The 25,421-nt window shown below is 38.4% G+C and overlaps 1 protein-coding gene across 1 annotated transcript; it reads right to left on the bottom strand.

Annotated features, from left to right (window-relative positions):
• Positions 1–12,160: 12,160 nt before the first annotated feature.
• Positions 12,161–24,809, bottom strand: LOC139721559 (zinc finger FYVE domain-containing protein 1-like). Its single transcript, XM_071632874.1, has 10 exons — positions 23,298–24,809; positions 22,062–22,566; positions 20,873–21,105; positions 20,065–20,271; positions 18,171–18,268; positions 17,454–17,571; positions 16,715–16,885; positions 15,673–15,847; positions 14,982–15,131; positions 12,161–14,399 (listed from the first exon to the last, which is right to left on the bottom strand). Exons 1-10 carry the CDS (start codon positions 24,684–24,686, stop codon positions 14,167–14,169), a joined length of 3,279 nt encoding a protein of 1,092 aa, XP_071488975.1. The 5' UTR covers positions 24,687–24,809; the 3' UTR covers positions 12,161–14,166.
• Between the last annotated feature and the right edge of the window lie 612 nt (positions 24,810–25,421).

Below are 25,421 nucleotides of genomic sequence, written 5' to 3'. Positions count from 1 at the left end.
TGATCAAATTATATTTTGGAGTTGTGTGAATGCATTTATATCCTGAAAATGCTCTAGGAATCCTGGATATCTTTTATATCTGCCAATTTATGCAGTGTGTTAGCTGCCAATCATGAAAATGTTACTCTCCTCCATGTGTCTGTCGGGTTTTTTTTTTGTTTCTTTGTAGTTAACCTTGTATTAGTTCAGTAGATCATTCTGGATTCCTCAGGTCAGGTTGTCTTGGATGCCTGTGCCTCTTTCAGAAGAAATTATCATCTGCATACCCTCCATATGAGTCCAGTTTCGTTGCTAGTGTTTGAAATTTGTTCATTTGATGACAATATTGTTCCTCTGTTTTAGCAGGCAAAGTAGATCCCTGTTGTGGTAAACTTCTGTCTCAGACATTTCCATTTTTACCAGCCACTGAAGGACACAAGCATTAACTGATTCAGATCTATGTCATATTATTAATTTCATCTGCCAGATGTTATTGTAAGTTAGGAATGGATACACATATTATGTGACTAAAGCCAAAAATTGTATGTGTACACCTCGACTGGCACGGAATTGGTTTTATGTCAAGAACGCAAGTCAAGTGGAAGTTAGATATTTATTATGTACGTTGAGAGAATCTGAGGGTTGTTAGTGTATTATTGACTTGTTCAGGTAGCAATACACACCTTGTGTCTCATTCAGATCACTGTCCATGCATGAAACAGAGAGGCAACCTTGCCTGTATGCCTGTAGCTCAGAGGAATGTTGGAACAAGTATATCAACATCAGGTGTAGATACACAATACCCTTGTACTTGTTCTATGGTACTTGGATGTAGGATATGCTTCTACTTGATAACATACCGATATCTCTTTGTGGAGGATCATGTTGGGGCATTTGTTTTCCTTCCCGTGTAGGGCAATGGCAAGTAATAATGTTGGACAGTGGCTGGTAAGCTACAGGTTTGGCCAGTTTGCTAATGCTTATTGTGAGTAAGGAGCCACTGAATGGGCTGCTTTACGTATACATTCAAATTTACGGATATTTTCTTGGAGTATTTGCTACCAAACAATCATATGTTCCCATGTCTACTGAATACATTTTAATACCTACAAGTGTGCTTGCACACAGGATATCAGATATTGCTACGTCAGTCTGGCCTTAGGCAAGCCTTGTTGGTGTCAGTAGTGCCCTCAGTAATACAGGTATACCAGTCATTTTTATATCAGTTAAAAGTGGTCTATTTACTTCGCTCCAACCAAATTTAAGACAACACGTGCTTGAACTTTTTATTGCTATGTTGTCCGCTAAGTGGTTTATTTACTAGCTCCTATCAAATTCACAAGAACACTAAGAAACCAGTTTGCATGTATTTCTTGTTGTTATGTTAGGCAATCCCAAGACAGGGTCTCTGGATAATATGCAAAGATATTGAATATGTCAGTAAACCAGTCTATTCACTCCCACATGATATCAAGCACCTTTACAACTAGGTACATACAGATGAAGTATATAGTTAGTGTGCAGGGACTGATGGAGAGGAGAGGGCGCCATTTCCTCTGATCAGTTGCTCCTGTTATATAACGGGTTGGGGAAAATGATTAGACGACAATCATTTAATGACATCACACAGGTTGTCTATTTTGGGTTATCCACTGACTTTGCAGAGGAGGGTGTAGCTGAAATACTGGCTTATTCAAACCAAGGTCCATCGAATGGGACTGTAGAGGGTATCCCTAGGGTTTACTTGTTCCATTGGTAGTTCTGCTTTCATTAGAATGTATTTATTTCCTGTTCCTGTTTGTGTGCTCTCCTGTGGTGAAGTCTTGAACCCCTCCCTTCCCCCACCTTCTTCCGGCCCCAACCATCCAGTCCCAAAATAAAAGTTGCCATAGAGGGAGTGGTGTGAGGATTTATGTCTATCTACTCAAAGGCTGTCTGCTTCTCATGGAGTTCACATCTCAATTCCTTTTTTCATAATGGTTTATTGGTCATGAACAGTAATCATATTTTAGTAAAGAAAGAGAGAGAAAGAAAGGGATTTGTATATGAACAATGGGATAAATGTGTTCTCAGAAAATTCCACCATGCCACAGTCGGATTTTGTAGCCATCAATATCTGATTTGTTTTTGCTATGAGATGATGAAACGAGTAGAGCACTGTATTTCATGTTGTTCTTTTCATTCCCATGCTTTACATGACCAGTGTGTGATTTTTGTCTGGGTAAGCTTCATCTTGATATATTTTCCAGCCAACTGTATACTAACAACAAATAATATGAGCTGATGTGTAGTGTTGAACATGTTCATTGCTTTATAAAGTACTGTATACGCCATATATTTCGCGAGCCTAAATTTTCGCGAATCGCGAACTCCTGACGATTTCGCAAGAGGTTAAATTCGCGATCGGGGAGTCCTGTACTGAACGGAGAAGTGTACACTCGAACGTCACATTCACATCGGGATCAGAGTCAATATTTTCGCGTGTCTTTAATTTCGCGAATAGCACGCGACTCACGAAATTCGCGAAAATAAAAACCTTGCGAAATATTCGGCGTATACAGTAATATCTTCACAATATATGATTGCCAAGTATGGTTTTACTTGTAGCCGCTCTGTTGGTTCCATAAGCTTAATGTTGATTCATTACTTCACATCTGTCACTCATGAAGAGAAATTGGCCTTGTCTGCAGTGTATAAGCACAACCCCAGATAGTACTGTTTCAAGTAAAACCATAAAATTCAGACAATAAAGATGATAAAGAAATTGTGAGGTCAGAATGAGAAGTACTGTAACTCCTTCAACATTTCTTGAGAGTAGGCATTCTTCTGCCATGGGAGACGTAGAGCATTAATCCCTGCGATAAATGATGCTGACCATTTAGAAAATGAATGTTCAATTGTAACTATACCTGTACTCTTGATCTATACTGTGATTTGTATTCATGAAGTGTGTAATATGAAAGTATTTATGAAATATTGTGTCAATTCTTGAATTTTTTAAAACTTCTTTTCTGTTGTTCTATTATTGTGGTAGAGTTGATGTTCATGGTAGTCTTTCATCTACACTTTGGATAATGTTTAGCGCTCTCAAGGGGAAGGTGGGATGGATTTTTGCGAGGATGGCAAGGAATTGTATATTGGGTTCCGCTCCTCTCTTGATGTTAATGTCAAGCTTTAGAGGGCATAATGAGTATTTGGATTCTTTGTGACATTCCATTTCAATAATACCAACACTAGCAACATGGTACATTTTATTCAGAACATTAAGCATTTAAGAGAGTTCAGTGGTTCCCTTATTCCCCCTTCCCCCCCCCCTCGAAAAAAAAAGAGAATAAATAGCATGTAATTCTATAAACCCCTACGTCATTACCTTCAAAGAGCTATTTCATTGCAAAATATAACTTGTCCATGGCAGATACCCTCTTGATTACCAGTAATAGGTATGCTCAATTTACAAGTTGTGACATTTATCTTGGTATTGCTGCCTTTGTCACTAGGTATTACACTCATGTCCATTGTTATTACATAGTGTATGTTTGCTGTTTATGTTTGCTGTTTATTTTCTCTCGCTATTATTATTATTATTTTTTTTTTTTTGGTAGACATGTTCAGTGAAGCCTGTTTAGTTCTGAGTTCATGCACACCATTTCATGGTGCCACTGATTTCTACAAAACTGTGATGAAATGAAAAGCTGCATTTTGCGAAGCCACTGTACACAAAGACATAATAATAGCTGTGTGAATTCACACTGTCTGTTTGCATATTTATTATCCTTTGTAGTGTTACCTAGTTTTAGTGGCATCAAAGAACTGTTCTTTAGAGATATGTTTGTGCTGCTCATAAAACAAAACAAACTAACAAAAAGAAAAAAAAAAACTACTGTTAAATATTTAGACTTTAAGTTGCTGTGTCGCACTATTACTAGTATACTGAATGGGGTATTTTTTCCTGGCTTCAGACCAGCACTTTTTTATTATGGCTGTATTAACGCACAAAATGCTCAAAAGAAAGAGGTTCAGACAACTTGTTTTGGCAAGTATTTTGGGGTGTTTTTTTTTTTACCTAAATTGTTGTAGTGATTGAGCAAGGCATATACAGAGATAATTTTGTGCAAATTTTGCACTTACTCATACTGGAGCAGCTACACACTTGAAATCCTAAACTTTCGCATACCTGCTAGTTTGTGTGAGCATCATTTCCAATTTGTGTGCTAAGTTCTCAGAACTTACCTTACACTGAATCTCTCTGGGCTCCCATGATAAGGCCTAATGATGACATGCACATACAATGCATGACTTTATTTTCTGTTATCTCATATGCATCACAATAGGTATTGCTTTACTGTGGGTGTCGATCATCACTATTGGGACATGGTAGTTCTTTCCAGTTATGTATGATGTTCACCAAAAGTGGTCATATTTCACCATTTTCAGCATCTGTCTAACTTGGTCCACTCTCCATTTGGCATTTCAGTTTGTTTTTTTAATTTTTATCAAGCAACAGAATCATGTTATTCATGCAATATTAATACTTTGTCTTTGTATGAAAGTGAAGTATGACGTAGTACTCGGCATGTTGCATAGCGATGCGACAACATTACCAAATGAGAAGGAAAAGATGATAGATTATCAGTACAGTGTGAGTTTATATGTTGATGTATAATTTCGCTCCATACCATGAATAGATATTGTTTTATGAGAAAAAAAAAAGTTGGTACTATATCCTGTACAGTGTGTTGGTTTTTTTACAATTTTATGTATATTTGTTTTTGTTTGTAACATATCTATATATCTATAAATATATATATATATATATATGTATTATCATCAACCTCACATGTATGTCATTCCGGTCATTTTATTATCAATTGATATCAGCGTATAGATATATTTGATGATTTGTTCAGATGAGCAAGAGTAAAGCAACAAACGAAAACTGGTATTGAAATAATGACATTAAAACCAATGTGGAGTTTGGCAAGATGGCAGATTTTGTACAAAAAAACCAACAACAGTATTCCCAGTGTATTCTGTGTATTCTTATTTCTGTTGTTACGGCTGTTGTATGTGTGGTGTGTATGCAGGCTTATCTTTATAGGTGACAAGTTCACAAGTCAGAGGCCGGATGCGTGAGATGCAATGCGAAATTCCATCTTTTAGCTGACTGACAGAGGGCGTGTGACTGGCTTCCAGTACAGTGAAGTGTGAAAAAGTGTATAATTCTCCCTGTCGCATATAAGCATCTCGTTGCTATCGGTCGAGTCCATTCACTTTCTGTGCACTACATGCAAACAGGGAGGTGCACCTCCCTATCAAAGAGGAAATCCAATCCACATATAAGTTAGTTTGATTTTTTTTTTTTTTTGAAGTAAAATCTTGCAAGTTCAGTGGTAAAAATTTGACTGAAATCAGATGAAAAATAAGGAAGTTATGACATTTTGATGTTTGCTCATTTCTTCGAAACAGTTCATGTACAGAGGATATGAATATGCAAATGAGTTAGCTGACCATGTCATACCCTCACAATTTTCCTTTGATCGTGTACAAGAAAATGATGAAATTTCAATGTTTCTGTCATTGAAGTCTGAAACATGACGTTCTTCCTGGTTGAATAACTTCAGAATAGTGATCAGTTAGATATAGGAGGATTTGAGCCTCGGGCATAATTGCGTTTGAATGAAAAACTGGAAATTTCACAATTTTATTTACAAACTATTTATGGTAAGTTGCGAGGAAATGACATGCTCACTTTGCCATTTACATATTCATATTGACTGTTCAAGAACTGTTTCCCCCCAAAATAGCGAAACTTCAAAATGTTATAACTTCCTTATTTTTCATCCTATTTCAATCAAATTTATACTGTTTGACTAGTAATATTTTACTCTTTCTTATCAGACTAACTTGTATTTGGACTGGATTTCCCCTTTAATGCAAATGAATGAGGTGATCTTGCGCACCCATGCGCAACACACGGATGTCAAGTGGGGCCACACTTTCGGTGTTCGCTTGTGCACTTCAGTAATGCAAAGTTACTGTGCAGCAGGCATGGGTAGGGCATATATGCAGTTATCACATCTATTTTCCCCCCTTTTTTCATAACTTCAACATGTCATTTCACAATAGAAATCCATTTTTAGAGCTAGTAACTTCATACATGTACATGTATTTCTTTTCCCAACGTGTAACAATTGCTGAGAAAATCTACAAAATCATATTACTTTGGAGATAGAGATAGTGCTCCATGTTTTTCGAGTATGATCAAATAGAGCTTGTGCTGTACACTGGCACAGCTTTCTCAACACATTGCTACGGAAATCACATACTACCGCCCGTCGTTTGAGTTATTACAGTTATACATGTATACAATAGGGAAAATTGTGTACGACATGTTGTGGTTGAGGCGCGTCATTCACATATGAATATTTGCGCCTTCATGTATGCGCCTTTATGTATATGCGCCAATCATGTATTCATGATTACACTAGCCTCTGTCAAAGACTGTCTCTACATTACATGTACAACAATTTAGGTTGCCCCCTAGGATCCTTGGGATCATCACTGACCCACCTCTGCCTTTTGTCTGTCCACCCTCTTGCTTTAATCCCCTCCCTTACTTATTGGGCTCCCTGCCCATGACCTCCAACCCCTCCCTTTTGTTTTCTTTGTTCTGTGTCCCTAGCCCTCCTCTGACTGCTCTTGTTTTGTGTAGTCCTTACAATGTGATTGCTTTCCCTGCCTGTTTGTCACTTTGCCTCTGACAAAGCTTCTGCTAGGATCGAAAGCTAAGGCCCCTTTTGACTGCCATTTTACATTTCGAGAGAAGCAAGCAGAGGGTCATTCAATTGAAATCTCAATTGCTCACATTGTCTTTTTTCTTTTTTTAACGAGAGAGATAGATTTCCCTTCTCTTAGGAGTAGTTGAAGTGACTGCAGGTGTTCCCTCAATATGAACAAGAGAGGGCTCACTAGCATTTATGGCATTGTTGGCAAGCTGTCATCATGACCAGAGCCATAATGACACCAGCCTGGTCTACAAGTTCATAAATGCCATTATGATATTAATACCTGTACCTGTATAACATAAGAACATTAATGTCCATTACTTTGTTATAGAGGTACAATATATAATGCTGAACCAGTAATTCCCTTTTTGGTGAATTTTTGTGGTTTTGTGATGCAGGATCGGTACTACAACAAAATACTCATTTTAGATAAAGAATATTTCAGACACATCAAAGTGGGCAACAGAGCAGCTTTATATATTCACTGATATAGTGTGCATTGTACATTGTGGCATATCCATCTTAAAGTTTAGGATGAAAGGTTTCCCCCTACATATATCAAGAAATTCCTCTACTTTTTTTTTTCTTCCTGTAAATTATATTGGTACCGGAATGACATGCCAAAATCTCAGCTTGCGACGAGCATGTAAATTGTAACAAGACATTCTTGAAAGTTCACTCTATCACCTTTGGGGGATTGCGACATCTATCTTATTTATCTGGTGAGGATTACAGTGCATCGTGATGACATATTCATCTACGTAGTATGTCATTTAAAGTTCAATCCTGTTTACAGTAGGTCAGTGAAAATTAGTATCAATCTTTGAGGGATGCAGCTCACGGGAAGCCTACATCAATACAACACATACTAAAATGAGTCCAAATACTTCAGTATCAATTTACTACTTACTACAATGATGCAGTTTCATGTGAGTTAGCATACACATACACAAATTCTTTGGGCACTGTGTACTTGCAAAGTTTGGCTTATGGTTTACCTCATTTTTCCCCAAGAGGACAACAGAAACAGAACAGAGCATTAAAGATTGACTGGAATATCTCCTCCAACATTAGCGTTCAGGCACAAGTTTTCTGTATTAGTCTGCAGACTTTGAAATAAATATACAGTAGTTAGTTAGTGTTACGGACTGGACATGGCATACTCGGTTGCTTCTCTGACATATACCTTTAAGCAGAGGTAACATCATCGTAATAAAAGCAACTGCCTCTTTTGGATCTCCCTATCAACTCTTACAAGATTACAAATAACTGGTGAAAATGATCACAGCTAGCATCAAAGCATACAAAAGTTCTGACCTCTTACTGAGCAATGTCTCGGCTATAGGTTCAGGGAGTGGAAATTTAGCGAAATTCATACAGCAAATAGATACAGTGTGATGAATGTCCTGCTAACACACAAAAAAAGACTCACTCAAACTAAATGTGTTTCTGTGCAAACTTTTCAACAATTATTTTCTTTGTTATGTAAACTGAACTTGTCAAAATTTTGATACTGAAGCATCCTATCATTTTCCCTATATTGTGGGAGTTTGTAAATAACAGTCCTCTTAATGTTGTGAATAGCATGTTCAAAGCAAAGCAAATACAGGTAGCCACAGCCACAGCCACAGCCAACGCCAAAATTCCCAGTATCAGCTTTAATTAGCAAAGTTCCATTGATTATAGTGACATAACTTTACGAGGAAGTATTTTCCTGGCACCAAAGCATATCAAGAACTGCCTGACAAGTTGGTACAGTTCCAATTGATTGACTTTCAAGCAGTTAATATAAAATGGACACAACACAATAATTTCAATATCGCATAAGTACAACTTTCAATGTATGAAAACATACTGTACAGTTACACACTGCAAGACTTGATAACCACTAGAAATGAAACGAATTGTGCTAAAACATACCAGTAGGCCTTCATGTTGACTTTGATTCAGGTTACTCTCTATCATTCAAAAGGCTGCTGGTGCAATGCACATGTACATGACTGGAAAATAGGCAATGAGTGACTTTCACAACTTTGCTTGAACAGTCACAATCAACACACTTGTATGAATATAGAGAACTTTCTCTTTGTGAATACATTCTTGCTCTGAAAGAGAACTGACAGGGAGCCAAACAATGTCCACATCACATCATGCAAACATTTGCAAGGTACTAAACCAGTTGGAAATTCTTTGGGTACACAAATATACTCTACCAGTTTTGTTGTTGTTGTTGTTGTTTTGTTTTGGTGGTTTTTTTTTTTTTTTTTTTTTTTTTTTGGGGGGGGGGGGGGTTTTGTCAGTGATAATTATAAAAAGAACAGACCTGTTCATAACTCTTATATACACTCAAGGGGAGGACTAAGCCAAATTTTCCTGCACTTTAATACCTTTTTGATAGTGAAAGTATAATGCCAAGGATATTGTATGTACAATACAGCGTAAAACATGCTGAACCCAAGCATGTCGAGAACAGCATTGAATTCTGAACAGGCTGTGACACGCAACAAAAAGAGATGAATTACAAACCTTATTCAGTGTAGTCACTTCTCCAAAATTGTCACACTTGATATTGTACCTCTATTATGCTATCATGTCACTTGTACAGCAGTGTCAGTACAACTGAACAGAAGAACCCTATATTGGCCCAAGGACAGTCATTTTTTTTTTTTCTTCACAAGCAGTACCCTGTTGCCAACCACCCAACAATGTCAATTTCAATGTAACAATGGTAAAAGAATTACACGATATAACAACATATTTGTTTTCTCACATCTAGACAGCCGATGACATATTCACAAAGAAGATTGTACCAAAGACATTTGACCATACAGATATTAAAATGACTTGTATCTAAAATACATACCGCATTATGGAATAATTTGAAAGCAAGCATACAGCTTGCTCTCACGCTGTATCCAGTTACACATTTATATGTGTTGGGGTGTATAGACTGGTGTGTTAGAGTGACTAGATCAGTGTGTACTGTAGGGTGTATAGATGAGAGTGTAGTGGGAGTGTGAACTTAGTTAAGTACCAGGTAGACATTACATGGCATGAAAACACTTTGGTGTATTGGGCATGTCCACACTGGTAAATGTACAATGTACTAGGTGTGTGCAATACCATGGGGATCACAATATTCTTTCATATGTTATACAAATAGAATATATTACACTTACCCATTCTTTCCCTTACTAAAAACACACACACACACACACACACAAATTCACAAACCCAATGTAACAATAAGTCAGAATATTTCTTGTAAGCAATAGCATTTAACAAGAGAGAACACTGAACAGAATGTGCTTCAGTGAGGTGACTGGGGGCAAGTATACTTTTAATTAAACATGTGTACCCTCCAAGAGCAGAAAAGAATGTCAAGAGTATTAAGAGTCTACAAAAAGAACAATAATTCAACTTCTTGCCTTTTCCTCAACATACCATTGGGCAGGGAACTTGTCATCCAACACCATGTATCTCAGTTACCTACAAACATACTTTCTTGCTGACTAGCAACCTAAGTATGGCCCAATAAACATAACTTTGCCTGTGTACAGCAGGGAACTTTTGACACCCTGAAACCTTGATAGTTTTGCACATTGACACCCCCCCCCCCCCAAAAAAAAAAGACAACAAACTAACAACAAACTGGTTTCACATGTGTTATTTCTTCATGAGATGTTAATAGGCATAAGTGTCTGGACAAACGTTTACGTCTGTGATGATATTTCATTGGTCATATCTTTTTTTTTCTTTCTTTCTTTCTGTGTGTGAAAATCCCACTAATAAACAATGTTGCACATCATATTCACTTCAACATACCATTGGGCAGGGAACTTGTCATCCAACACCATGTATCTCAGTTACCTACAAACATACTTTCTTGCTGACTAGCAACCTAAGTATGGCCCAATAAACATAACTTTACCTGTGTACAGCAGGGAACTTTTGACACCCTGAAACCTTGATAGTTTTGCACATTGACACCCCCCCCCCCAAAAAAAAGACAACAAACTAACAACAAACTGGTTTCACATGTGTTATTTCTTCATGAGATGTTAATAGGCATAAGTGCCTGGACAAACGTTTACGTCTGTGATGATATTTCATTGGTCATATCTTTTTTTTTCTTTCTTTCTTTCTGTGTGTGAAAATCCCACTAATAAACAATGTTGCACATCATATTCACTTCAACATGTATCTATACAAAGGGGAAAAAAAATCAATAGTGGATAGAATCTGATAACCATACATCAACAATGCAGATTAAAACATGGATAATGTACAATGAATATATTAATTTACTATTTACATGGATAATGTTCTTTATCATCTGTATACTGGCGACACTGTTGCTCACTTATCATACATACATAATACAGTTACAAATTGTACAATCAATTGGGCAATGAGAGATTCCCCGTTGGCAAGATATAATATATCCATATAATAATCTGCAAATGGGGGGGGGGGGGGGAAATTAGCCTGCTTCTATCAGTTTGACTTCGGCCTGTTTTAGTTTGAATCACTGATTTATCAAAACATACAGCACTTTAATATCCACCATTTATTTCATTTCTTTTGCTTTGTTTATAACTCTCTTTCTCTAGGCAAACTTGATCATAATGTAGTATTGCACTTTAATTTACATACGGAAACCTTTATTGTTAATTCTATTACAGTCCAAAATCCAACAGGAATTGGGATGTGAAAGAGATGTCAATGTCAAAGGTATATCAGTTAGAACAACATTTTCCCAAACAAAATATAATTTGAAATGACAGCAGGTATTGTGCTGCTGATCATTGCAAATATGACTGGAATCAGACAACCAATACAGAAGTTATGACAGTATTATAAGGACAAGTTCACCTTCATATACATGTGGATTGAGTGAAGGCAACAATGTTAGTAGAGCACATCAGTGAAAGTTTGGGGGAAATCCGACAATCCTTTGAAAAATTATGAATCTTTAAAATATCTGTGCAATCACTGCTGGAGGAGAAGACTACTACAGTGTATGATGTCGCATGCGTACAACGATATAAGGAAAATAAAAAGAGAATTTCACAAAACTTGACTTTTTGAATAAAGTGCACATTTCCTCGACTTGTTACTGACTTATGTTAGGGGTAATATTATTCCCCCTGACTTCTGAAAGAGAGAAGTCAAGTGTTCTTTTATTATTTGAGAAAAGTGAGAATATCTTGAACTTTCTTTATACTTTCTTTATATAGTTGTACTCATATGACATCACAAGCTATAGTAGTCTTCTCATCCAGCCGTGACTGAGCAGAAACTTCAAAAATTCATAACTTTTGAACGGATTGTCTGATTTTCCTCAAACTCTCATTGATGTGTTCTACTAATATTGCTGCTTTCACTCAACCCACATGTCTACGAAGGTGAACTTGTCCTTTAATATCAGTCATTTATCAACTGGCTTTCATACAACACTAATGTTACAATGTACATTTCAGTTTTATGTTCAAGTAACTTTTTTGAAAACAAAACACATTCTAACTAAACAGTGTTCACCAAGCAGAAGGTTAATCTAATAAGATAAACAAAAGGCATGATTTCCTTTCATCATTTTCATGCAGAGTTGTGACATTTCTTTCTTGACATGATTGAATTACTTGTAATAAAATTTTTTACCTGAAAACAGAAAATGAGTAGTACTGCTATTGCAAAAATTAAGAGGTTTACTGGTATGTTGATGAGTAAATAGGACATTTTGTTAGCCAACAGAAATGCAGTAAACTAGGGATGGTAGCCTTCTCCTTATTTGTCCTACTCAGCTAAAATTTTCACTGATCTGTTGCTTTCATTTTTATTTACATTTTAATACCATGGTTCCTTGCTTTAATGTTTTTCTTCTTTCCTCGAGTCAGAAATTGTCATAGTTGACCGTAAAATCATGTCCAATCAAAATTGCTCGTTTCTTTTGATATGTCAAGGTCTTGCTAATTCTTTACATCTTTTGTCGTATCAGCTACAGATATTGCACTTTACTAAAGGTGAAAATTACATGTCATTACTGCTGATGTAAGTAATGGCCATAATCTGTGCCACGTCTCTTCTTTATGCACAAACAGCCAGAAGCATATTGACCTGTCGAAGAGTGTATGGGAAATGTGTCTTGCAGCAAAATCAAACTGTCCTCAACAGGTTAAATTCATGCTCAAAGCCATAGTTCCTCTGCTTTTCTCAGTCTATTATAAGTGAGACATAGAATGAACTGTTGTTCCACTTTTCCATACATGTATCTATGCTGTCAATTGTTAGCATACTTTACCTCCATGATTTTTTTTTGGTCTGTTTGGTTGTTGTTTTTACTTACTTTGGTTGAACTTTCTTGTCTCATGACAAGAATACACTAACATAATTAGGCAATAAATGCCAATTATCAGCAAGCTGTTCATTGTGTACCACATATGATGTGGCTGTAAAATAAGGAACAATATATCACACAAATATCACACGTCACTGCACCCTTCCATGGACATACACAGGAGTTCTGAGTACTGTGCATTCAGTTGGTGTTAGTACATCACCCGTAAATGATAATAATCACCTGTGAACTAGTTCATATGCAGAGCGGATATGCATGAGCTTTACACAAGAACTTTCATACATAAGCATATAGCAAAAGAGAGGGGGAAAATAGGTGTATGGTATTATCCATGATGCCACATGAAATGAGTAGAAGGCTGTCACTATGACTTTGTTGTACTTGGTATGTATACACACAAGGTGTGTATATCTTAAAGAATATATGACAAATTTGTAAGCCCATGTTTGTGAGCGTATTTATACACATCAAGAGCCAGTAGATGTAGCTGCCACCTCTATCCATGTGATGTGTTTTCCACAAAGTCATGATGACACTGATGAAATATCAACTAGTGAATATCTTTGATCAGTGGACACATGTAATTTACCGAATAGAAATTGAGTTGCATTTACACACTGTCACAATCTCAGCAGAAGATGAAGTTTTGTCAAATCAGTCCAGCAGACTCCATTTATCTGACCCCACCATGTCTGCAGTTCAAATCAACCCTAGTCAACAACTCCATTCTACTCTGCATTTATACGGCAACCTCGAAAGATGCCATCTGTCAAAAATGGAGCTGAATAAACCTATTCCTTCAGTCATAAATGGTGACACAATAAGATGGACAAACATCATTGGCACTGCCTGAGAAATAGTGACCTTCTTATGGAGCACTTCTCACTTTCCTGAAAAAAAAACCCCACATACCATCTTGAGAAGACGGACTCTCAAGTGGCCATCACACCTTTCTCCTCTTCCATACTGTCACTTCTTAAATCATGTGACCAGAAAGAGAGTATGATGGTATTCTTCACTTCCTAGCCTCATTCCACAACCTCTCTACAGCTGTCCCTCCTTGGCGTCACACAGGCGGCACACTCTGACTGGTATGTCCCACCCCCGGGAGGGGACTGGCCTGCAGTTTGGGGAGCAGTCTGCACACACTCCCTGCCCACATGCCCTGCAGTGGTGGATCTTCAGCTTTGGGGTGAACGGCTCCTTGCACGCGATACACTCTGTGATCTCACTGTCAGGAATCCAATAGGCTGGCCTCGCTGCTTCTATCAGCATTCCTAATAAAACCAAATTAAGAGCAAAAAAAATGAACAATGGGGTCTGTAAATAATGTTGTTACATGGTATGCATCAAATCCTGGTAAATTCATGAGAGTACGAATGACAAAAGTAATCCCTGCTTTTTGTGTAATTTTAACACATACTGAATGCAAAAGCATCGTATGTGACATACAGTTTCTGAAACTTCACATTGAATACAATGTATTTACATCCTTCATGTATCAAAATTATATACATACATCTTAAGACACAAGCATGATTTGTAATAAAACTGTGTTGGTCTACTACAATATGTCACTTCCGAAATGTCCTCAATAAATTAAACATAATTTGACCCTCTCCATACACATCCCTAAACAGTGTAGGTTCATTGTCTTCTTACATCATTTATATTTCCCTCATTGTGAAGTTGGATGTTTTCATTTCATTCATGACCTGTCTCATTTAACCCCTTGAGGATGGTTTGATTTTGCTACAACGCACATTTCCCATAGACACTAGCCCAAGTATACTTGGCACTCGTCCTCAACGGGTTAATGTTTTAACTTCTTGGTAGGTGTGTGATGCTACCTAACTTACCAGCTGGGTAATTCACAGCTGAGCCTAGTACCCCCAGGGTTGTCTGCAGCACTTCCCCAACTTTTCTGGCCATCACTGGTTGGGGCTCTTCACTCATAGCACTCTCAATCTCAGCTTCCAGGTCAATGGGCATCTTGCCTCCACCTACATCTGTGGAGAGAATGAGGGAAGATTGATCAAAAGCCTTTCAACACTAAAACTACACCTCGCACATCTCTACACTACAAGAAAAAAGTAAGTGAAAATGATTAACACCCAATTCTGAAAGTTCTTCAGTCCTCAGTCAGGCTTTATGCCTACTGACCCACATCAGGTAATATGACTCCAGTCCTCAAGCCACAAAAACAGCCATTTAATGCACACTTGTGCTTGCACTGTGGTAGTTTCACCATACTTATAAAGTTGGAATGTGCTATACAATGACGAACATACGGGTTATATCATTAAGTATAATCATCAACATCAAAATAATGAGAATAAGGAAGCGCTGATCACAAAAAGTAACTTTGTAGAAAAGGGTCTTATTCTTCTTTCTCTCCTTCTTTTCTTTCATCTTTTCCTCCTCTTCTTCCCCTCATCTCCTTCTTCCCTTTCTTTTTTCGGATTACACAAAAACTTCCTACATGATAGAAACAAACACAAACCAACACATTATTTGTCCTCTAATGGGCGACTGCTAAATTGGCTATACCTTCTGTTTTCTGGCTGAAACATGTCTCACATACTCTGACAGGCTTTGGACCCCACCCTCTCTCTGGAACCGGCAGTTGATGTTGGGAGCATGCATCACAGAACCCCTCCCCACAGGCCCTGCAGTGATGGATGCTTTCATCGGTGTCAAATTTCAGATGACATCGCTTGCAAGCCTGTTTAAATGATCATGAAAACAATCACAAAGATATGGGGTAGCTCTTCTTGAAACAAGTGCCTTGTAAAGATGGCAATGCATTATGCAGCAGATCAAACTCTCTCACACATGCAAATACTCATACAAACACATACAAGATATAGCTAAGGAAAAAAGATAACCATGGGATCTATGATATTAGTGTTTTGTCTGTCATTCCAAATTAACAATCTTAATCATATGCATTTCAAAGTGTATCCAAACATAGTATATAAAGTTATACTCAAAGGGTGGTGAGAAAACGAGCACAATGTACTCCTGGGAGAAAGCTTCCTGATAATTCTACTGCATTGCATGACTTTGATACCAATTTTGAAAATGCATCAATGTCTACATTAATTCAGCTTATCAATTGTAAAGGGAAAACAGTACAGAAGAGGTGAAAAAAACCCACAAGAAAACCATGTCTAACCTTAATTTCATGTTAGCACAAAACCTCAAGCTGCATGCAATGTTGAGATAGAAATGTGTTTTGCTTGTATCAACCACAATACTGACACCATATTTTGGGTTTTGCAACAATCCACTGGGTCTTATTTCAGACTGTAGTCAAAATGAACCTTATGCCAACCATGCTGTGGAGACTGGCTTGGTATGGAAGTGAGTCCTATCTTAAAGACTAAGTTCAAACTTCTACAGAACTTTACAACTTTAACCTGAGGTTGAATTAAAGGGCAAAAAAACAAACAAACAAACAAACAAACAATCAAACAAGCATGCAAAAAACAACAACAACAACCCACAAACAAACAAACAAACAAACAAACAAACAAACAACTTATGAAATTTTAACAAGTTCTAGAGCTTCTTCAGTAGATAAACTCACAGTGATTTCTGCATTTGGTCTCCAGTAGGGCGGGGCTATTTGGTCCATCATCCATTGTGACATCATCTTGGTGGGCTTGGCACTGACACTACTGACCACGCCCACAACCTGTTGAAGACCATCCAACAAGCGTCTTCCAGCATTGTGTGTTCCCTGCAGCACGGTGCTTCCCTATAAACAAAACAGGTGTACTCATGAGGATAGCTTACAAAACTATGTGACTTGGGGAATGCACAGGGAGTAGAGCGTAGGTTTATTAATAATCAGAGACTGTTTTCTTAATTAGTCTGAATGTATCTCAAGGGCAAAGGAGAATGACTACACAAATGCTTGACTGTCTCTCTGGTAGCAATTGGTGTAGTTATTATTGTTCCAGAATATACTGAAGGTTGTCACATAATAATCATGGGGGGGGGGGGGGGGGGGGTACATATTATGATGTATTTCATAACTTTTGTCTAACAATAACAATAACAATGGCTACATGTATAGTGCAGAGGTCCACCTTGTGGTGCTCATTGCACTTCAAGAAAATACATATGAGAACTGTGAAAAAATAACTAACATATAAATCAACACCCGAGTCCAAAACAACAAAATTATCAGTCACAAAATTACACACAGTCTAATGTGCAGCAATGACAGGATGTTTTATGAATCCATCTCGCCCATCAAATACAAACTGGCCATCATTTGCATTAGGTTCAAAGAGTACAGGTCAAGCAATGAGAGGACTAACCCCTGGCCAGACATGTCTGATCTCTGTTCGCACTGCTTCCATCTCTGGTTCCTGGTTGCCATACCAATACTGACGGCTGCGGTAAATGACGCCACAATGTGGACACTCCAGCACAAATCTGGTTAATATGAACACAACATTTGCAGCTTGGTGAGATACAAGTGCGATAGGCCCTTCTTTTAGCCCCCTTGAACTAGATTGGCATGAAAACACACACAGCCATCCTTGCTAATAAATGCAAATAAATTTGTGAAGTGACTGAATACTGTAAAACGAGGAATGTTCGCGTGCAGTTTAATTTTGTGAATTTCGCAAGCACCGACATTCGCGAAACTAAATTGCACGCGAAAGTTCTTGCCTATACAATATGCATTGGATGCCAGTTTAGATGCCAATTCGCGAAAATTTCATGCTGCGAGACAGGCCATCGGCTCCAATTCGCGAAATTTTCATACCGCTAATATATCGTGTTTTACAGTACTACTTCTCAAAATACCACAATGCAAATTGACAATGTTCAAACTTATATTTGAAGAAATTAATCTCTGGTTCCAAACCTAAAAGTGCATGATTATAGTAAATCAGGTATAATTTTTCTTTTTTTTAAATGATGCTAACTGACACTCTTCAAAGCAAAGAAACACTCAAGTAGGGGTTTTGACTTGGAATTGGTTTTTTTTTCCCCATCTGTTTGTATATATTTGAGAAAGTACTCACCCTGACACAGCATACTTGATCATTCCCATCCAGGAGTTGTCTGACGCTGAGCACATCTTGGGCACAACCAGTACCTCTTCTCCACCCTGATAGCATGTCTGTAAAAAAAATTAAGACAGTGCCATATAATTTCTGAAGAAAGTAACAAAGACAAACACAAATGTCAAAAGCTCACATACAAAAAGATCAAATATCTGACTATGGACACAACACGCCCTTCCGATCGTATAAGTCAACAGAAAGAAATGTATATATAGAATCCATAACAATGAGGAAAAATAACAGCAAAAATGTTGTAACCCCTCCCCCTCCCCCCCCCCCCCCCAAAAAAAAAAAAAATTAAATTGTCTACATTGCATAACATTTAACAAGCTTTCGTTGAAAGTAAATACAACACACAGTCATCCAGGGAGGCATGTCAAGTTTCACTCTGATGTTCAATAGTGAAAACCTGCAAGACTTGACAGAAACAATGGACATTAGACCCATCCATCTGACCCAATGTGTGAGTAGCATGTTAGTCAAGTCTGGTAGCATTACAGTGTACGGGATGCTCTCCAAACTGCAGTGGTGAATCTAGCTTGATATTCACAGACTGATTCCACGTAGATGTCCCCTCTCATGCATGCAATACCACGCAATACAATACAAATTTTCCTACAGTCCTTAGCCTAATTGTTTCATAGCTCTTAACAGCCATTTTAATCAGTTCTCTTTCATTGGCATCTTACAGACATTGCTTTTTATAAATATCTCAGTAATGATCATAACCATTTTCATTTATGGCTATGTCACATAGAAACATACAGTACATTTGTACAAATTGTACACACTTCATTCTCAAACCAGATCATGAAGTCACTCTAAACATGATTTCATGGTTACATTGCTCCATCATTGCCACCTAGTTTGCAGAATTTACATTTAATCACTGTTTAAATACATTTATCTGTTTGTACCTCTACCAGATATAAACCCTTGTGGGACACTGTTTCTAAGAATGAATAAAACTGACCTCAAAGGGGATTTTGTACTCTAAAAAAAAACCTAACCAAAAAAAAAACTGACACAAGGACAACATAAAAGACTCAGTGAAGACCCTCTGTTTACACAATTGTAAGTTTACACGTAACCTTTGGAACACAGCACTGACCTGATTAACACAGATCTTTCTGTGTACAGAAATTTATTGATATTGCTGCAGGCCAACACTTGCCATATTGTGGTTAAGTTTGGACAGTGGACCATCAAAATCCTGATTTTGTGGTTTTGCTCGGACTTAAAACCTCTCTAAGATGGCACAAATTGAAGAATTTAGTCAATAGCACTTTTCTCGCAGCTGCTAATTCACAGGTATTTAGGATGCTCCAAACTGATCAGATCCCCATTTCAACCAGCATTAAATCTTTAAATCCCAGACCATTAATGAGAACAAAAAGTTTGTTTTGAGAAGTGATGATCAGGTAGACAAGTGACAAAACATCCCTGTCCTTAAGTACACATCTTATCTAGTATGCATTTTGTCATGATTTACATCAATAGTGGGATGCCCACAGATGCCACTAAGTACCATGTACTGTGTCCAAGATATGTTCCCTTACAAGTACTCTATGGCAGGATTTTACAAGTCTTTATGATTTGAAAAAAAAAAAAAAAGGAAGCTGCAAAGTGACTTGTATATATGATCAATTTCACATAGTAATACAAAATTCAGCAAGAAAAATTTAAATATGTTGTGTACCTTGTCTATCAAAGAGGTCCCAAAAGTCAGGACAGTCCTACAATCAGGCTATCCACAATAAAGAATACTATACTGCTCACATCAGGCAAAGTATACATACTGGTGAATACATTTAGTATCATGATTTGAATAGAGATGTTTGGGATGTTTTACCTTGCAGATGTAGACCCTGTTGTCAAATTGATGCTGATACTTGCAGCGGGACGGGGCCTCATGGCAAACGTTGTCTTGGCAATGATTCATCGTATTCGTGCAGCGAGCATCACATGACAGACATCGTGTGGAACAGGTGAAGTATTCATCAGGGAAGGGTGAAGGGACAATGCCATCAATGGCACCGCTGAATTTGTCATTCAGTCCCTACAGTGCAGCAGAACATGAATACAGCCAAAAATAACTACAAACTTGTTATGGCACTATGTACAGTAATATTCCTTTAAGTGGCATGATCTGTATCATCTTTTTTTTTTCTTCTTTTTTTTTCCTTTTAAAGGAGTGGCCAATAACAGAAAATATGACTTGAAAAGTATTCAGTAAACTCGACAAGACAACAATATACTTTCATGACTCTTAAGAAACTTTAATTCCGTTGTTCTCTTTTCATGCACCAAGGGTACCTGTACAAAAGGATACATGGGTAGGTAATGAAGAAAAGTTGTTTGGATAATGTATGCAGTAATTTTGAATGCTTTACACGAAGAAAAAAAATCCTGGTTTTGATACAGTTGATACAGTTCTGCAGAGCACTGTGGAATTACAAAATATTTTGAGAGATATTGATCAATACCTATGAAAATTAGTATCAACTGACAAGAACTGAAAGTACATAATAATATATCTTTTCCAAAATACTTTAATTACGTGTTTTGACTATTTTGATAGCTCAAAGTTTATACTGTAATCTCCCACTTCGAAACAGGCTTAACACACAACATCAGATCAAGACAGTCATGGTACCAACCTTCAATGCGCAAAATACTACTTCTGGAGGTCGAGGTGACCGAACAGAGCTATTGTTGACATGGTTGAGAATGGCTGCTCTGAGGGAACTGAAATTGGTTAGTCCTTCAATTGTCTGAACCCCAATGTACTGTACACAGCTGAAGGCATCCATGTGACAGCCATGCTCCTTGAAACGCTCTTGAAGCAGAGTGTCTGCCGACTTTGTCCTACTCCCAGAGGCGTGAGTTGCAGCTGTTACACAAAATGATAAGGCAAGTCTTGTTTTCATTCCAACAAGTTCCATCTCCTGTTTCCAGTCACACAGTGTTGCATCATCACTCATTAAAATCAAATAAGCATTGCATACAGTACAACACTGTTGGTAGCTATCTCCATTACATGACCTTCCTTTACAGATTTGTTAGTATACAAATGACGCACAGGTCTGAGTGCGTCAGTCGGAATTGTGTGCATAAGGCTGCGTTCACATAGAAGTATTCGGTATTCGGTATTCGGTATTCGGCATTCGCTTTTCGCTATTCGAGCACCGAATACACCATCACTAGCACCGTCAACTCACCATCCCATGTAGTGAGGATTTCTTCCTCCTACATTGCATCAAATCTTATTAACAATTTCTATACTGCATCAGAATGTCAGTCTACATGCTTATTTTTGCTAACGGGCAAATCCAGACCAAAATTGTCATTATTTCATAAACGAGAGACGGTATACGCTGCAAGAAAATCGAACAAGCTCGATTCCCACTTTGCTATACTTTTCGCAGGTATTCGGTACTTTCGAATAGTGCCCTCTTATGTGAACCGGTGTGAGGAAATCCTATCGTTCGATTCAAGCTATTCGCGTGCCCTCGAAAAATGAGCCCGAATACCCGAATAGTATACTTCTATGTGAACGCAGCCTTAGGTAACTATGGAATGCTTAACCAACGAGGCAAAGCCGAGTGGGTTTAGGCTAAATTCCATAGTTATCGCATGCACACTATATTCCGACTGTTCTATAAATGGCCAACTCATAGATCTTTATATCCTAATCTTAATACAATTCAAGCAATGACTTTGTGCATCTTATTTTGGTGTATACCTTATTTTTTTTGTCCAAATCAAAACAGAAATATGACAAAACATATGCCCTACCTACTGCTTGTAGTTGGGTTCTGAGTAGTATTCAAAATATTAATACTGTACCTGCTCCAAGGGGTAGGGTGTGTGTTGTCTCATGAAACACAATAACAGCAGGTCCTAGAGTTGAAACTGGTCCCTTTATGTTACATTTCTCTAGGGTAAGCTTCAGCTCTGGCGTGAAGTGCTTCAGGTATGCCTTGGATGCGTCTCCCAGAAACTGGAACAGGTCCCTGTGAAGCCGGTCAGCTCTTGTACGGTATATGATGACATCAGAGATGGCAATCACCTTCAGCAACAGCCTCGTCCTCTTGTTCTCATTGGCAGATACCCCAAGAAGCCCCTCTGTATCTATGACAACGATGTTGGTCTTCTCATCATAGGCTGCCCAGACTCCAATCGTACAGGACTCTTGAGTTGGGGAGGTGTGAAACACTTCTTGTCCATGAAAGAAAGTGTGATTTAATGTGTGTGACTTCCCGTCCCCTGTGTTTCCAAAGATGGAAATGACTTTGATGGGTGGCTTGCCCTGGCACTGAAGCTTCTCAACGAATGACTGGGCTGTTTTGACCTGCAATGTGGAAGGATACAAAGCTACAATGTAGTCACTAAAACGGCACATGCACAAGGTTTTTCAATAATGTACTTCATAATTCTGTTGGTATCTTTCATGTCCCATTCACAATCCAATGCAACACTTTGTCTTCATTTTACAACTTTTAACCATCAGAGAACAAAGTAACTTGAATTTTTTTCTTGGTTCTTGATCATGAATTCAAGTATGACTCTTAAAATTATCTCACAAGTTCCAATTTGCGAAAGATACATTTCGTATGCTAATGAAATACAATTATTATGGCGAGTACAGTATTTTTCCCACTTGCCCATATGTGCGGTGGGTATTTTTGGACAAGTGTCCAATAAGACCAGGAGAAAATATTCAAATGCTAACTTTCACAACAGAGTTTTAGTTGCCCTAGGCAAGCATGAAAGTACATTGTAGGTTTGTAGCACCCTGCTCTTCAGAGCAAATGGCATAAAAGAAGGAGCGAATGTATGCATACAATTGTACACTATATGGTGTAAACAGTTCTGAGCTGAGATGATAAAATGATGCTATTGAGAATTCACAATGTGCAAACTCCATGGCACCAATCACACTCAAAGATGCATGTTTTTGCCTTTAAAAAAACAAACAAACAAGGAAAAAAAAAACCTCTACACACAGCTCACGGAAATAGGACAAAAAAGGGGCGAAAATCTACATGACACATAAATTGCAGAAATATACTTTCAGCATACCTGAAGGACCTCTGCATCATTCACCAGCAGAATGCCGCCACAATGGGGAGTAGGCCTAGCATAACATCCCTCATCCATGACATTTGCTGCATGCACTTGTCCATTCTTTCTGTCCCCCGAAGTAGCAGCCATCTTTTTGGACTCATCTACAGGAACTCTGTCCCTTGAAGATGATGGCACAGCTCTGACACTGCTCACTGGTTTGACAATAGCTTCCATTCTTCTCTTTCCAGAGCTCTCCAAACTGTGTGCAGACAGAATGGAATGGTTTGAGTGAGTCGAATCTGTTGAGTTTGACCTAGATCTGTCCCTCATTAGTAGGCTCACATTTTCAGTGTTGCTAGAACTGAAGTGTTCCTTTGACTGTTCCTCAGGTATTTGTTCATCAACCCTGATTGGGGATCCCCCTTGGCTTTGGAGTAAACCATGCCCTCCAAGACCGTATTCACTCTGCTGCTGGCTCCTCCGTACAATTGCTTTGTTTACTTCTGTGGCACTTCCGGGTATACCACTTGCACGGGTAACACGATGCGTCACGGTCATACGCCCATGACTGCTGCTCTCCTTGCCGTTGTTCTTTGTAGGCGCAGGTACTGCGATTGCACTGGATTGCGCAACACGGTGTTTATCCAAACTATCAAAATGTCCTGAAAGAAACTCTAGAGAGGCTGGTCCATCTTGAACGCCGCTTTCAAAAGACACGAAATCATCCCTTTCTATGTCCAAGTTCGCAGGCGATGAGAGCGAATCTTTGCTTACATCCAAAGGAGACAAACTGTGAAACTCCAATTCACTTCCAATAAAATTCAGACCGAGATCAGCCGCAGACGAGGAGATGTCCCCTGTAAGAAAAGTTGTTTGCCTTTCCTTGATCTCGCATGGAGTTGGTTCACTGAGAGAATCCATGAAAGGAGAGGGTGGCAAACAATCTTCTTGGGGTCTTGATGGATTCATGTCGACTGCTACTTGTGCTTGTGGAACCACTGGTACTGGCACGTGTGCATTTGACTCGTGCTCACCACTCACTTCGCTAACCTCTTGTTTTTGTTTTGGTAGAAGTGTGCGATGGTGACCCGTTAATTTCCCTCGATGATACTCTTTGTTGCAATCTCGACAAATCACAGTTTTGCACTCAAGACAGGAATATTCCGCTGGCTTGTAAGGACACAGAGCACACTCTACAGCGCATGGAAGTTGCTCAATTTTGCGCCTGGTGTGTGAAGCAAATTTTGGTCTTTCTGCTTTGTGAAGCAGCTTCTCGCAGTCAACGCATTGGCGAGTTCCACAATTTAGACACTCGAAACAAGCGTTTGCACCGTCGCAAGCAAACTGTTCTTGACAAACCCGTTTAGAAATGTATTTCACAGGTCGTTTGTTTCTGCTGGCCATGGCGAAATGTAAAATTCAGAGAGCGTACACGTTCGGGATACATGATTTAATCGGCCTGGAGCAACAGACATATCACTCCAATATCCCACGTCCTAAACATTATGAGGTTCGAGCGAGATGTAGTTACGAAGCTTTGCCACAGTACATAACATATCGCCGCAGCTGAATGCAGCAGCTGCGCTGCTAGCGCAGTAAACTTCACATGTACACTCGTCAATACAGACTACCCTTGTATTATTATGAAGGCATGCATGACAAGGGGGATCTCTCGTCCAGAAACAGAGCCAAGGCATTTACATAGTGTGTGTATTACATGAGCGAACCGATCAGCAGCCAATCACGCATCGCACACAATGATTACAATGTAGTGCTGTACAAAGTGTATCAGCATAAAGGTCAATTGAGGTTGATGCATGGTCTTATTTTGTACACAGTATTATCAACATACCAATACATAATATGGGTGTACCTCTTGAGAATTGGCTACCTATACTGGAAATATATTTCAGGACAAGAATTGGAAGAGGAGATAAAAAGAGAAGGAAAATGATCACATGTTTTACAAGCTTTTACAGTACAGGCCGTAGTTCTGTTCCGTTGTCAGTTGGTACTGGTAGACTATGTGATGTTTTGTTCTCTTCCCTTTTGTTGAGGACAGGTGGTATGTCTCGCGAGGGGAAGCTTTCGGCGTCATTTGACAGATCCGGGTATATTCAGATTAATCATTTTGATATT

Source organism: Diadema antillarum, unplaced genomic scaffold (assembly GCF_040938485.1).
Source record: "Diadema antillarum isolate AM-2024a unplaced genomic scaffold, OU_Dant_1.0 scf00000145, whole genome shotgun sequence".
Lineage (NCBI taxonomy): Eukaryota > Metazoa > Echinodermata > Echinoidea > Diadematoida > Diadematidae > Diadema > Diadema antillarum.
The sequence above is the reverse complement of the archived record's forward strand: the minus strand, read 5'-3'. Positions and strand labels throughout refer to the sequence as shown.